At 36.5% G+C, this 15,631-nt stretch overlaps 1 protein-coding gene across 7 annotated transcripts in view; it reads right to left on the bottom strand.

Moving 5' to 3' along the window:
* The window catches only part of BCKDHB (branched chain keto acid dehydrogenase E1 subunit beta), a 153,217-nt gene that overhangs the window by 124,171 nt on the left and 13,415 nt on the right, over positions 1 to 15,631 (bottom strand). For all 7 annotated transcript variants that reach the window (XM_017825080.1, XM_017825072.1, XM_017825109.1 and 4 more), the window contains exons 4-6: positions 7,181 to 7,314; positions 6,339 to 6,494; positions 1,868 to 1,976 (exon numbers count right to left, since the gene is read on the bottom strand). In XM_017825080.1, coding sequence (XP_017680569.1) covers positions 1,868 to 1,976; positions 6,339 to 6,494; positions 7,181 to 7,314 — 399 coding nt within the window. The remainder of the gene's footprint in view (positions 1 to 1,867; positions 1,977 to 6,338; positions 6,495 to 7,180; positions 7,315 to 15,631) is intronic.

Below are 15,631 nucleotides of genomic sequence, written 5' to 3'. Positions count from 1 at the left end.
AGGAACATAAAAACCATTTCACGTAATAAAATGTTCATACTTTACATCGTAGAAACAATAAAATGTCCATGTATACAAAAGAAGTTACCTCTTAAAATCATCCCTGTCACATGTTGACACAAATGTACTATAAATTTCAGCCTACATAGCTAAACTGATGTTCTTAGAAATTTTAAGACAAAAAATACGTAGGTAATGTCTCTGAAAATGAGGCCAGAATTTAGGAGGAAATCACAGTCTTTCAGAAAACTATCACAACAGCAACGCTGCGGCTGGTTATTGACCAGCACATAAATCACATTAACCAGTATTTCACCACATTCTTTACTCAAGATTTCAATCACAAGACTGATTTATGTTCACTAGATGATCCAGCAATTGCTTTACAAGTCATTTCCTCAAACAGAAAAACCTCCCTCTATTCTCAAAAGCTGCGTGATATTGATGTGCAGCCATTCATGCCAGTATGAAAGCAAGTATTTTATTAACTCTACAGTCTGTATTTTTGACTTGTAAATACTGGTGGAAAGGGGAAGAAATAAAGGGTTGTTTTAAAGACACTTAATTTTTTTTCTTTGCTTAACAGAACTCAGACTCAAGCTTATTTTTCAAATTAAATACTCTAAATTGAATGGGCGGAAATCTTTTTGCTAAATTTTAGTAAGCTCTCAAAACACACTGAACTTAAGGAATGCAACACCCTTTGAGTGCATCACACCCCACCACACTAAAAATAGCTGCACTTTTAAATTTATATTGCTAATCAGATTTCTGAGTCTTTTTTTAAAATATAAAGCAAATAAGCAGTTTCACCAGTAAATATCCTATTTGTTCCCAAGCTATATTGCTATTTTTTTGTAGCTTTGATGTTTGCTTTCTAAATCTTTCCCTTGGTATCCTTTGTCTCTCTTCTCTAGGAAGAGGGTAAATTTACTAACAAAATGGATGTACTGACAGAAAAGTGCTGCTAAAAGAAAAATACAAACACTTTGTCCTTCACTCAACTTCAGGCCACACAGAGTCAACTTATAAATTAGATAGACGGATCCCAGCATAGTTTGCATATAAAGTTATAGGACACAGAAACACTAAAGTTAAGTGATGGCTTGAGTTCTATTTTCTCAGTTGCTCACCCAATTACCCTGCCTATCTCCACATGCAAAATTTTTCATCCATCTTCTGTTCTCAGTCCAATTTCTCTGATCTAAAGAAGTACCAGCTAATTTTTAGAACCAACTCAAACACCATCATCTTCAATTTACTATGTTCCAATAAGTTACACATAAGACAGCTGTGAAAGCTTCTTTGAACCAAAAAGTTCGCTATGACTAAAACAAATGAAAAAAGAAATGGCAATCTCATTTCCTTTCAAATAAGATTAAAATCTATGTCGGAAGATTTTCAAGATTTTTAGAAATTACACATTTCAAAGAAATTCTACACTTTGCAAAAATGGTGATGGTGGGGTTCAGTTCTTTTGGAAACAAACTTTGATCTGGAAACTTATTTTAGTATCTAGAATTATCACAAGAAAGCACTTTAATTTCTGTCAAATTTATATTGCAGTTTGATAAGGAATAATGCCACTTAGTTCTATTTCTTCTTTTTTTTAACCTAAGACTGTATAAAGCATTCCACTTCCTAAGTTAATTGAGCATGAATCAGACTGTAAATGTTCATTTATCCTTGCAGTCAGATTTAGATATCTCATCCGATTTTCACAATTCCTCTAAAAACCCAAGGCCCAACATAGCTAGAGACCAAACAAGTTAAGACTTCTGCTGAAATATTGTTTTAGCAGTGACTATCAACAAATATGTGCAAAAAAAAAAAAAGTTGCTTTATTGGAAAATACACAAAACTTTACCTGCAGCTCTGTAAAGTATTTTAGGTTCAAAAAATATGCATGGATTTTTGTCCTCTATGCATGACAGCAGCAATCCTTTGGCCTGAAGAGGACTCCTTGGAATAACAACCTGTAAAAACATTTTTATATAATTTATTTATATTGAAATTCTGCTAGAAACTTCCTCAATACTACTTTAAACTAAGCAATTATTTGCTTTAAATGAATCTATGTACAGATTGAGCAGTTCTTACAAACTGAATTAGTAATGCAGCACTGATGTTAACACACATTCTAAATTTTTAATTTTATTTTGTTCATTGATGAGGCTTTAAAAGCTCCCCTCTATACCTTGATTTAAACACTAAGGGACTCCTCTCAGATAAGGTAGAACTAACATCTTAACAACAACATTTGGGGTAAAAGGAACGGAAGAAAGTCAGTCAGATTAAAATATATATAAAATATATATAATACTTCATATATATATTCACATATATATAAACTTAGTAAAATTAATGCAGATGTTTAAAAATATTCAGCTGAGTGATCCTCGGTTTCTTGGGTAAAGATTCATCAGAACAGACCTAGAAGGTTTTCAGACTTAGTCCAGTAAATTTTGAAGACTGAAAAAGGAAACAGCTATTTAAAGTTGACTTTCTTTGTTTATGATGGAAGCCTGAAATGTGTTCGTTTTGGAAATGAACAAACAATAATACATACCTTAAATGTCAAGCACAGAAAACTAAGCAAAGCCTCCAAATGTAATCTGAATACTTGGAAGAAAAAAGTATAACGTATTTGCCAACAGAAGAGTTAATTTTGGATGATCTAAGAGAATGCTAGTTACAAAGAGAAAATTAGCAAATTATCACAGTTTAAACAAAAGTAGAACTCAAGAGCTCAAATCCCTCAAATCAGAAGAACCAACTAATTCACATCCCAGCAACTTCAAAGAGCTGGCACATGCTGTATGAAGTCTACATTTTTATAGCTGTGGAGTCAGAAGTGGCCCCCTCTGACTGAAAACATTAGTTGTAGCACTTGTTAAAAAAAAAGTAATCCATGTTTACTAGTCATGTTAACTTACTGCCTACAGGAGTGTCCAAGGTTTCAAATATGTTTTGAGAGTAATAACATTTATTTATATTAAAGTAATAGAAAAGAGTCAAAACACAATCTAAATCTGCTATTACATCAAATTAACTTGATAAGTGATTTTTCTAAACAAGGGAGAAGCAGTCTATCATATTTCACCAAAGCATGTGGTAACAGACACATGGGAAATTAACCATGGAAGTTCCTAGTACAGTTCATTAGGGATCATTTTTAGGACAGACTTTATTTACCTTATTCACTAATGATGTTCAGTCAGAACATAGTAGTGAAAACTATTCCAAAGCTGGGAGTCACTACCACTACAGAGGATGATACCAAAAAGACCCAGTTCACATTGAGGACATGACTGACAATAATGGCCAGTCTTCGCGAGCGAAGATTTGGGAAAGGTCATTAACCCTTCGAGCCTGCGCAGTGGATTTTTTAGGTGAGACACAGCGTGCGCTGAACTGAGCCCACCCTTTAATCCTGAGGTTCATCTGCTGGGGCCGAGCAAGCTCGGACAGTGGCAGTGAGGTTCTCAGGACGTAGGTTTGTTTAGAGTGACCTTCTCTTAGATGGATTGCCTCACTGGGCTGGCGAGTTCCATCTGCCCGGGGGGCCGGGAATCGAACCTGGGTCGCAGCGGTGAGAGTCCTGCACCCTAACCACTAGACCACCAGAGGCCCCACATGACTGACAATAGCAAACGGAAAAATACATACTGAAAAGTCATGTTTAACGACCACATTTTTGTTATAAATTTAGAACTCAGCAGCAGAAATTCAGATCTGAATTTATTATCTGCTCAAAGCATAACTAGGACACTATGCAGTACATAATAACATAGCCAAGGAACTTTTCTTGCTATTGCAAAAATCACTGCTAGAAATTAACTGGAATACTTTATGACTATATTAAACCTTTGGAAAAAAAAATTAATGAAACAGATGTCAAAAGAGCTCCAGAAATTGTTAACATTACTTCAGTAGTTTGATTTGTTTAGTCTAACAAAAGGAAGACTAAAGAGAATACAACTGTTTTAGTATATGAAACGGAAGGTGAAGAAGAGATATGTTAAATTTATAAGTTAGTCAGGAACAAATTTAGGTTGGAAATGAAAAGAAAGCTTCTAGCCACAACAGTAAATATTCTTACAATGGAATGCAGAGAATCAATATTAATATCTTCCATCCATTAAGAAGTACATCCTCACAACAGCAGACAAAAGATACAACCATTCAGTAGTGTCCTGTCACCTCAGTAAGACTTGCGCTAAGTACCAATGACTGCAGTTCTTCCCCTGAATAGCCAAAGTTGTACAAACTCCCGTTGGCTTGGGAAATCCAAATCTCACCTGCCACTTAAGAAAAACACAAAATAGAAGGGCAAAAACCTTCCACAGAGTTTAGTAAGAGGATGGTTATGAAGACTACTCTCCCAAAGGTCAAACCCTACCCTTCTCAGCTTGTAAGACATCGCCTTTCCTTCTGTAATAATGGAGAAAATACGCATAGACACAGGATGTTTGAGAATGCATCTGAACCACAAGTTCATGTGCAACTTCTTGATTCCCGTGTTAAAGGCTAGGTTTGGGTTCATTCAAAAATATCTGCAATCTTGAAATATTATAATTGCATTAACAAACAGCTTTGCAAAAAATATTAAAGGGACAACACTGTTTTCACAAAGCAACAATATTCAAAAGATGGAGTCTAAAATACTTCTCTGTGCACGAGAAACTAGTACATTGTTCCATCAGTTCCACTTAATTAATGTGCCCTTTATCTTCAACTGAGATGACAGCTCTTAGTGGTAGCAATCTATTTTAGCACTTTACCCAAGGAAAAGTGAAAGGAAATGAAAGGAAGTGAAAAACCAATAAGAAGAAATATCAGAGGTGGGAACAAAGAACTTATATTACGCAGCATGACTAAATAAAATTTTGACTTACTAACTTATTGAGAAGACTATGCACCGTTCTAGGTAGTACCAGAATTAGAAAGAGCTTTAATCACCTGAGTGGACCACTAAACTCCAGCACTTGGTACAGTATATAAAAATTTGAGATTGACCAACAAGATCAGTAGAAATATAGACCTGGCATCAGTATTTTAATCATGTAAGTTATCTTGTGCTTTCATATGATAAGAAACTACTTTAGTTTATAAACAAGATCAAGAAGCCATTTGATTCAATTACCTCGCAAAAGATTTTGGAGATTGCTTTTGTCTGTATCAGGAAATACTTTCAAGTTCAGAATAGGAACACCTCAAATATCATAAAGAACACCCAGAGACAAAAATGTATCCTCATTCCTCAAATATCATGAAATAAAATGTGAAAAATATAAAGGATTGTATTTAAGTAAAGACTAACAAGAAGGAGAAATGGCTATGGTCTCCCTGTTGATGAGTTATATCTGAAGATTTAGAATACCAAAATCATACATGGACAACAGTTTAAACAACAGATAAACAATGAACATGTGTCTTTAGCATGCAAATACCAATTCTGCTTAAGTCTTCCACATTAATCAGCTATGAGTCATTGCTCAATGGTCTGGATGCCAGCTAACCCAGAAGTACAAGTTTATAGACAAAAGTTTACTCAGAAAAAAATGGAGAGCTGGCAAAAAGTGCTCTCTTAATCTGAGATGACTAGATCCTGCAGCTCCCTCTTCTCTAATCATTAGCAAACTTAGCTTCGAGGAATGCCACCACCTCAGGTGGAAAGCTTGCCTAAAGTTATCACCCAGAGAATCACCAACCAGTTGAGGTTGGCAGAGACTTCCAGAGATCATTTGGTTCAACACCCTTGCTCAAGCAGAGCCATCCAGAGCCAGTTGCCTAGAACCATGTGCAGACAACTTCTGAATGCCTTCAAGAATGGAGACTCCTCAATCTCTCCGGGCAAGTTGTGCCAAGTGCTTCCTCATGTTCAGACAGAACCTCTTGTATTTCAGTTTGTGCCCACTGCCTGGCACTGTCATTTATATAAATTAATTCAATAGTGCACTTAAGACAGATACAGAAAGGAAAAAAAAAAAGAAAGTACTACTTATTAAAGTTTTTAGGTTCTGTACTATACTGGACACACAACAGTGTAAAATGTATGGTTTTAGTGCAAAAAGCAGACAAGTAAAAAATACTATGTCTACTTAAGATTGCTTCAATAATGGTTAAAAATTCTCAAACACTTAACACAATTTAAGTTTTATAAATTAAGTTTTAGAAGTTTGAAAACTTCTAATAGTTTTTAATTAACATATTCAGATATTTTGTTATGGACTGACATCCTTTCTTCCCCTGCCTGTATCCAGACTCATTGTTAGTCCAGTCCATTACAAAACAAACAAATAAAATTCATCTTCATAAAATAAGAGTTACTGTACCTTTATTCCTGGACAGTGAGCAAAAAAGGCTTCTGGACTTTGAGAGTGATATAGTGCACCATGACCCACACAGCCCCAGGGTGCTCTGATGGTGAGGTTTCCACAGTTAAATAGATCTCCAGAGCGGTAACGATATTTTGCTGCTTCATTAACAATCTGGGAAGATTTATATACAAAAGTAACATTCAGTCCAATACCTTTAGTTATGCATCATTAAGTCACTTCAATACATGGGATGTAACTACATCATCTGCACCACGCATGGGATTCAGAGGACTAAATCAGAAGCAAAGAAATAGTGTAAGCCAGTGCAAAGACAAAAATTTTTCAAGGCAAATGAAACAATAATTTACTGCATTCAAGTTAGATGCCTAAGCCTCGGGGGTAGCCTTATAACCCAGTTGTTTCCTCATTGCATACTGTCAGTCACCCCAGTTCAAATCTGTAGTTTGTCCTGTGGATACATGGCCAGCTGCAGCTGCATGCAGAAATGAGAAATTGTGTTGGGAAGACACAGCTGATGAATTTAAGGCTGCTGAAGCCAACACAGTCACAAAACCAAAAATTAAAACAGAGAGGCATTTGCTTCAAACAACATCTTTAATTTCCATTACTTATTAAGCCTTCAAACTGGTCTTGGTACAGTTTACTGTTTACAGTACAGTACTGATACTGTTTGCAGTTTACTCCTGTTTACTTAAAGCATGCATAAATATTAGTAATGCAACTGTGGATCTATTTGCAAAAATCACATATTCAAATCAAGTATTAATGCTAACAGAAGAATAATTTAAACAGTCATAAGATTTTTTTTAACCTCTTTCAAATTTATTTATACTGACCTGATCAAAAGCTGGAAAAATGTAATCTGCAAACTGAATTTCTGCAATGGCTGTAGCACCCGCAACAGCAATTCCAATACCAAAGCCAACGATTCCTTGTTCACACAAAGGGGTGTTGAAAACTCTATCTTTACCTATGTATTTAAAAAGAAACAAAAAGGACAAAAAGACTCCAATACACAATTCCTTTAATACACTAGTACTAAGTGGAAAATATTGCCCCAGAAATATTTGACTTATAAGCAAGTCACATGCAATTAAACATACTGTGCTTTAGATGTATTTTTTTTAGGTATAGAAACAATAACCATCCATTGCAGGTACAGATACTTTCAATCTAACTTGTAACAACTCAGAGGAAGAGAAGGAGAAACTAAATGAAAGATAAGAGCAGTTTCTGTAACTTACAGTGTTCTTAACACTTCAAGGAAAATAATTTTTTCTGATGTATATACAGTTAAGCATGCATAGCCTTCATGGTTACCTGGGAGTAAAGAATACTTATAAGCATTTTAAAAAGCTTACAATAAACATAAGTGTTGTTTCTTCCATTTTTTCTAGGCAGTCAAAAATAACTGCCCCTACCCAAAGGCACACAGTTCTACAAGTCTGTATGAAAGCATACTGCCTCTTGCCACACTCCCCATCAGCAGTGCCCATTCTTATCAGTCTTCTCTCACAAGGTAAAGCCACATTTAAAGAATTTGCCTTGTCTCCAAGGCAAGAGAAAAAATGTTGCAAACCTAAAATATTTGATTTTGTATCTTCCATGTGGAAGTGCAAAAGGTTATATTAGGCCTGACATATTTCTGTGCTACAGTAATTTCAGATCTCAAATATGCATAAATCTAATAGACGGTTAAAGACAAAATTGTTCAGTTCATGAAATTATAAAAAAGGAGTGGGAGAGAGATGAAACACCACTACAATATCCTCTAAGATATGTTTACAATATTTGCCAGCAGTACTTTTCTGCCAAGGGAGTACAACAGAAGAATCTCCGTATGCTATTAAATCTTCCCTTTAGAACGTTGGGAAATAGACTATATAAGAGTCCATCATGCAGGAAAATGCCAAGACTTCAAACTGGATGGAAAAAAACGTGCACACCAGTGGCTATGAAATAAATTAAACAATAACTAACCATGAAATAACTAACCAAAAAAAAGAGACTAAACCGGTAAGTCGGAAAGTTGTTACTATGAAGATTCCTAATTTCAAGAGCTGTAAGTTAAATTAGAAAAAGGAAAGCTAACGTAAGTTTTCAGAAACAGATGATTAGGGAGAAACCATTGCCCAAGGCTGTATTTACCATATACGAAAGGGAGGCAAGTTTTACAGATCTTTAAAGTACATATCTTTCATCTTCACACATCACCCTGCACAGCATTGTCACTCCTTGTACCCTGTCTTTGTGCTTTACCTGGTGTTCTCAGTTTTCTACTTCAACGGTTGATTTGTTTTGGGGGGTTTGTTTGTTTATTGGGGGGGGCATATTTTATATATATAAATTTTTGGCTCTCCCCTCTGCTTTCCTTTTTTTCCCCCTCCACTAGGAACAAGACTAAGACACCATTCATTTAAAGCAAGTAAAAAAAACATGCCATCAAATTATACCTCAATGTTGGTGGTGTCAGTGAGGCTACACAAGCCAACACCAGCTACAAAGAGCTACCACAATTGCAGGACACTCCAAAACTTTTCATACAAGACAGTGGAAACAAAGAATGAAAGATTATTTTTTCACCTAAAGAGACTGTATACTGTGTAAATTGTTCTCATTTCTGAGATAGTTGTAATCTCCACTCCTATATAGCATCCTCTGGTGCACTCTCCCCTGACAGGCATCATGGTCAAAGAAAGAGGAACATAAACTCCCCATGCAAACATGTAGTTGCTCCAGGCCTTATTGCCAATTGTGATAGTGTGGAAGCCCTGCTTTAGATACAACCACAAGAGCTGTCCCTGTACTCGTATCCATTTGTAACACTACCAACACTTAGCAAACATCTTCCCTCCTTTTTATTTATCTAGCGTACCATGAGTAAGACATCTTGTTTCCCTTCTCTTTCAATTAAAATAAAATTTTAATTTAAAACAGATCTCATTTTAAAAATTTATTAACTTTATGAAGACATATGGTAATGTTGGTAATTTTCTTTCCTACTTCTTAAAAGTCCACTGGTAGATCAATATATTTCACTTCACTTGCTTACAGGATATTTTGATACAAGACTTAGAGTTTACCTAACCGTATTCTTTATTAACAGATTTTTTCAGAGTACACCGAAATAGCCTAATGCACAGGTTCCACAAATAATTTTATATCATCACACAAAAACTGAAATGTATTTGAACAACCCTGTAAAATGAGCTTTTAAATAATAATTGCTACACACTTGAAAGTTAGTTCTTTAATATCAATTTGGGGTAGGTGAACGAATTCAAAAGTGTATTAGCTCTATCACACTAGTATGTCACTCTATAATTCAAAATATAAAATACATCCTATTAAAACTGCTGAAATACCATTGAGATATTAAATTAGAGGCAACATGCTGCCATCAATGGAGTACGATGAAATAAATGAAGTGAAAATTAATGAAGCAAAAGTGAAATGTAACATGACAGCTGTAATGTGATCACCTTGAAGCACCTAATTTGGACTTTCAGGACTAAAGGCACAATTCTGAATACCAAGGCTTAAAACAGTAAAGATTGAGCGAGGGAATTCAATTAATGAGATTTATTACTCAGGAATGGTTTTGACTGTTCCATTAAAACAATAATACTGATCCCTTAAAAGCAAATCCTAAAGCACTTTACTGTTCATTAGATGGGAAAACAAGCTTGGGTAGAGTTTCAAGGGGTAAGGTTTTCTTTATAAAATCTAGCCTTTTAAGACAAAAAGATATACACATCATTAGGATAAAACAAATTCAATTTATTTACCTGAATATTAAAAATTGTATGGTATAGCTTTAACCTCCTACTTTTATTGATGTAGTATAATGACCTTTCCCAAATCTTCGCTCGTGAAGACTGGCCATTATTATTATTATGAAAATCATTACTAAAAACTAATACAAAATATTTCAACTCTTAACATTTAAATGCATTAAGCCTACGTATTTTTATCTATTTTATTTCACGTTTTTTTATTTTTCACATTTTTTTTAAATGTGAAAAGGAAGTGACTTTGGTAAACAGCCATTTACATCATCTTTTGCAAACCAGCTGAGTCAGATTTCAGCTGAAATATGACTGAAGCAGACAAATAACCCAGAGATATGTTGTCTTTCCATATTTCATTTCCTTACCAATGAAGAAACATTTCCTAAAATGTACTCTTCTCCTATGATTTGTGTCAGCTACACAGCTCAAAACAAGTTAGCACAAACTCTGCAAGCTCTTATCATTTCAGGTAAAGCAGTACCTCTACATTATCTGAGCCAGGTGCATCAGCCTCTGAAGAAAGACATTATGCTGGTGTCCATTTCAATTAACCTGCCTAGCTCTATAAACATCCCTGGTTTCAGCCACCTGAACAGGTCAGTGCCATTTGCCAAGTAGTGAAGGAAGCAATATGGCAAACAGGGCTATGTGAAAAAAGAAGAAGATGATGATTCTTCGGGAAGGATATTGAGGTGCTGGAGCAGGTCCGGAGAAGAGCAACAAGGCTGGTGAAGGGACTCGAGCACAAGTCCTATGAGGAGAGGCTGAGGGAGCTGGGGTTGTTCAGCCTGGAGAAGGCTCAGGGGAGACCTCATCACTCTCTACAACTGCCTGAAAGGAGGTTGTAGCCAGGTGGGGGTTGGCCTCTTCTCCCAGGAAGACAGGAGGGCATGGTCTTAAGCTGTGCCAGGGGAGGTTTAGGTTGGATATTAGGAAGAAATTCTTTACAGAGAGGGTAATCAGGCATTGGAATGGGCTGCCCAGGGAAGTGGTGGATTCTCAGTCCCTGGAGGTTTTTAAGATGAGACTGGATGTGGCACTTAGTGCCATGGTCTAATAACCATGGTGGTGTTGGATCAAGGGTTGGACTTGATGATCCTGGAGGTCCTTTCCAACCCGGCTGATTCTATGATTCTATGATTCTCATCTCTCCATCCCAACAACTCAGGAGTAAGACTAGATGCATGTTAAGGAAGTGAATAAACACTCTAGAAGTGTTCTTTAATAAGGAAAATCTGAAATTACTACACTAAGGAAAAAAAGCAATACCTGATTCAATTTTCAAACAACTACTTCATCCTGCCCAGATCTATTTTTACTTAAATAAAAAAAGATTGATTTTTGTGATTTTCAGAACAAAGACTACCCCACAAATGTTCAAGTTACCACTGACCCTCTGTCTAAGAGACAACAGCTTTAAGGCACTCTCAAAGACATCTTCTTGTCTGCCAAGAATAAAGAGTTTCATAGCAACCTAACAGAGCATGTTTACAGACATACGTAGTCGATTATTGTGCATTAATGTTTTGGCCTGCTTCATCTTTATTTGTTCCAAGACACCAGGAAAAAAGTATTTCAGATTTCAGTATCTGTAATGAGTCATGTTCCTGTCTTAATGTAACTTCAAAAATGAGATGGTCAAACAATATCAAATCTCCTAAAATGTTAACACACCACCCAATGCCCCGGCTCTGAGTAACTTCATATCACTCTGCAAGAGTCTGGACCATTTGAGTGGTTTAAGGAGTACTGATGGCAAGTTAGTCAAAGGAGAATTGTGTTTTGTTTTTAAGATACTGGTGTTAAAAAAAGGCATCTTAAAAGATGTCAGTACGGAGTACTATTAACAATATACCTGGAGAGCATTTTATTCCTCCCCATGATCCCATCAACTTCCATTTAAAACATCCACTAGAAGTCAAATAAGAAGCTAACTTTGACATCAAATGCAGCAGTCGGGGCTGCACATTCAGAAATAACTGGAAAAAAAAGGAAGCCCCAGCAGATTAGCTTGTTTGCTACTCACCAGGGACTTCCTGTAGAAAGCGCAAATAGAAGTGACTGATTTCAAATCAGTCCTGCCTTTGAAGACCTTTTGTAACCCTAGAATATCTAGGATTTTTCACAGATATACATCTACATAAGTCTATTAACTGTATTTCATAACATAATTAAGACAGTCTATCCAGCAGTCAAACTTTCTTGGTCCCACCATCCATTTTAAGCCTCGTTTTATAACTGGTGACACTTGTTATCTTCCATTTCTCTGATACTATGTGAGAGGACAGGCATAACAGCAAGTAGTTAAGTAAATTTATACTCAGCTCTTTTAAAGCTCCTCAGTGAACACAAAAGAGCTCTAGTAATTTCTGATTAATTTTAATCATTTTGGTTTACTGACATCCTAGTCACAGTTCTCAAGCTTTAAAAAAAAAGGTGTGCAATGGGCCCTATTCCTCTACAGGGGATATCAGTAAAAGCACATTAGCTTTACAGCTGAATACAGAAATTTCAAACCTACTTCTCAAAAGCAGGCTTTCCGTTTCACAGATACAGAGATGGTTCACCTCTCAGTCTTGAATTCCTGCACACTAACATGCCATGTCATCAAATAGCTGCTTTTTCCAGAGCTGTCCATGTTAAAATACATTATTCCATCCACCTAACAGATGAAAAGTAACTATATGAAATGAAAAAGATTTCATATGCAAGTAGCTTACAACTTCTTAAGATGACTTTTATCTACTGCACATAGAATAATACAATTTACAGAATTGAGCTATATTCCTCTCCTTTTCTTCCCCAAATCTGTATCCTACAAGAGCCGAGAACATTTGTGTGCCCAGACATTCACAGCAGGCTTCAAGGACCCAACCATGCCTCTGGCACAGCTCAGCCAACTCCATGGCAGAGTGGCCAGGTCTCAGCCCCCAGTCAAGTCAACGTAAAGTCTCAAGTCAAGTGCAGTGAGTTGGGTCTGTTACAGGAGAAACATATATATCCACACACAGTCACAAATCACTGTGTATACACTGCCTATACCTTCAAAAGAATTTCAACATTTACTTCCTTTGAATGAAAAAGTCGTTCCAATTTTGACCACTTAGCAACTAATTACATGGCATTCCCACCACTTTTTCCATAAATATACCAGAAAGTCAACCTATAGCAGTAAGATACAGGAGCGAGTAAAAAAAACGTACTACAGAAATCTGTGAGCAACCGACAACAGGGTCAGAAAAGAGGTTTGCATACACTAAACTAAATTAGCTTCTTCCTATACTGCTGTTGCAAAATTCACTATCACGCTCTACTCTGCAACAAAGGAGCTGACTTCTTATTCTAGACAGAAGTTTTAAAGGTCAAATGACAGATACATCTCTTATTCGGTTTCACGTGTTTACAGGAGTCTTAATTATGCTTCATTTGAGAGGGAAAAAAAATCACACCAAAACAATGTATCCTTCTGAAGCACCAATCACCACAGTGTTGCCCACAGTAAAGGTCATCTGTTTTGCCCAGCAACTGATAAGAACAGGAATTCTTCAGTTTTATCATACATGCCATTGACAGAACCAACACTTCTGAGGAGTAGTTCAGGTAAACTGGAAGTTAAGAACAACTTCCTTTTAAGTCTCTCCCAGTCACTAATTCCAAGGCAATCATACATTTGAAGAAATATGAATATTTGAACTAGCAGTTCTAGCTCAAAATGTTCTCAACAAGTCATTCTCTTATTCAAGACAATGCATTTTTCTTTCACCTCCTCTCCCCCAAGATCTCCTTAGGAGAAAGCATATCTACTGCATTTCATTTAACCCTTACTCTCAAAGATCACAAACAATATCAGGAAAACTGCTGAAGTACAAAGAAAAGGTTACCACAGACAGGGGGCAATCTCCTCAACTACCTACAAATTCTTACAATCTGCACAGTTACCACATTTCAGGTTTGGAAGGAAAACTTTCTAGTAAAACTTAGTAAATTCTAAAAGGTCACAGCATGACTCTAACATCGAGAACATACTTGTCAGGCTTACTGCCCTCTGGATGAGGGAAGACTCAAAAAAACTAATTTATGAACAGCTCTGCCTTCCTAAAGCAAATAGTGAAGACTTACAAAAGGGGAAACTAATTATCTAAGAGGAAAAAACCTCACTATGACAGTAGTGAAATGCTGGAACAAAGTGCTGGAACAAACCTGAGAGGTTGTACAAGCTCCTGCCTTGGACATGTTCAAAACTCAGCTGGACAAAACACAGGCAACCTAAACTGACTCTGAGTCCTGCTTTGGAGCAGATAACTTTCTAGGTCTTTTCAGCCTTTCATATTTTATGATTCAATGACAGCCTCAAGCAAAGCTACATGCTCACTACCCAAACTCTTTACGCCTGTACCTGTCCTGTTGATGGAAGCACTTAATGGCATTGATAAAATAGTACTGATTCAGCTCCACACTGGTAGGAAAACATTCAATAAGCAGCTCACATCTAAGTGGCAGATTTGCTCACCAGAATTTCTTTTTACTTTTCTCCTAAGGGGATCCTGGGGGAGAGGAGATGAAAGTGTAGTTGTGATCTAACGAGCTCTTGGAAGAAAAATGCATCGTCTTGAGTAAGACTATGACTTTTTGAGAACACTCTGAGCTAGAACTGCTAGTTCAAACATTCATGCAGGTTGCCCACACCACACTGAATTCCTCATCATCATCTGGCTCACATACCCAGTTGTATCCTAAATAAAAAAAGTGTGATGCCTAATTATACAAGGGATTGGAGTGTTCCTCCAGCTGTGACTAATAACATTCCTTGCTCAGCTACAAAAAAATTTTGCTGTGTGAGAAGCACACTTGCAGAAAAGCATAACTGACTATTAAGTGTGACATGAGAAGCTCTACCAGATGACAGAATGCTTACTTGCAAAAATACGCCCTAAAATTGACATCTACCAAACACTTATATGTGGCTATAACCAAAGGACAATATATCAGCTTAATTTAAGAGGTTTAGGTCAGCTCCATGAATTTTCACACTATCTGCAACATCACATGACAGAGAGATCCAACAGGAAACACAGAACAGTTACCAAAGCTAAGTATTACAACATGTTAATCATGTTAATGAAAATTCTGCTGTAATAAGCTGGGTACACCATCTGGATGACAAATAAGGGAATAAGCAAAACTGTCAAATACACGTTATGCTCTCTCATGTTCCTCAGTATCAGCAGTGTAGAAGTACTTTATAGTACATGGGAAAGCATGCTGGATCTTGAATTGTAAACCAACTATTCCCAACACAAGAGCAAGGATTTCATGCTGCTCAAGAAGTACTCAGGAGCAAAGGGCTGAATGACCAGTAATCTGCAGTAATGAAAACCAGCTCACAAATCTCACTTGCAACCACTCCTGTCCCTTTATCATGCAAAGAATGAGCATGAGAAAAATCAATAAATTGATCTATATTTGGTGTTTCCATGTAAGTGTGAAAACTCCTTA

Source organism: Lepidothrix coronata, unplaced genomic scaffold (genome assembly GCF_001604755.1).
Source record: "Lepidothrix coronata isolate B3197 unplaced genomic scaffold, Lepidothrix_coronata-1.0 Scaffold4, whole genome shotgun sequence".
In the NCBI taxonomy this organism is placed as follows: Eukaryota; Metazoa; Chordata; class Aves; order Passeriformes; family Pipridae; genus Lepidothrix; species Lepidothrix coronata.
The sequence above is the reverse complement of the archived record's forward strand: the minus strand, read 5'-3'. Positions and strand labels throughout refer to the sequence as shown.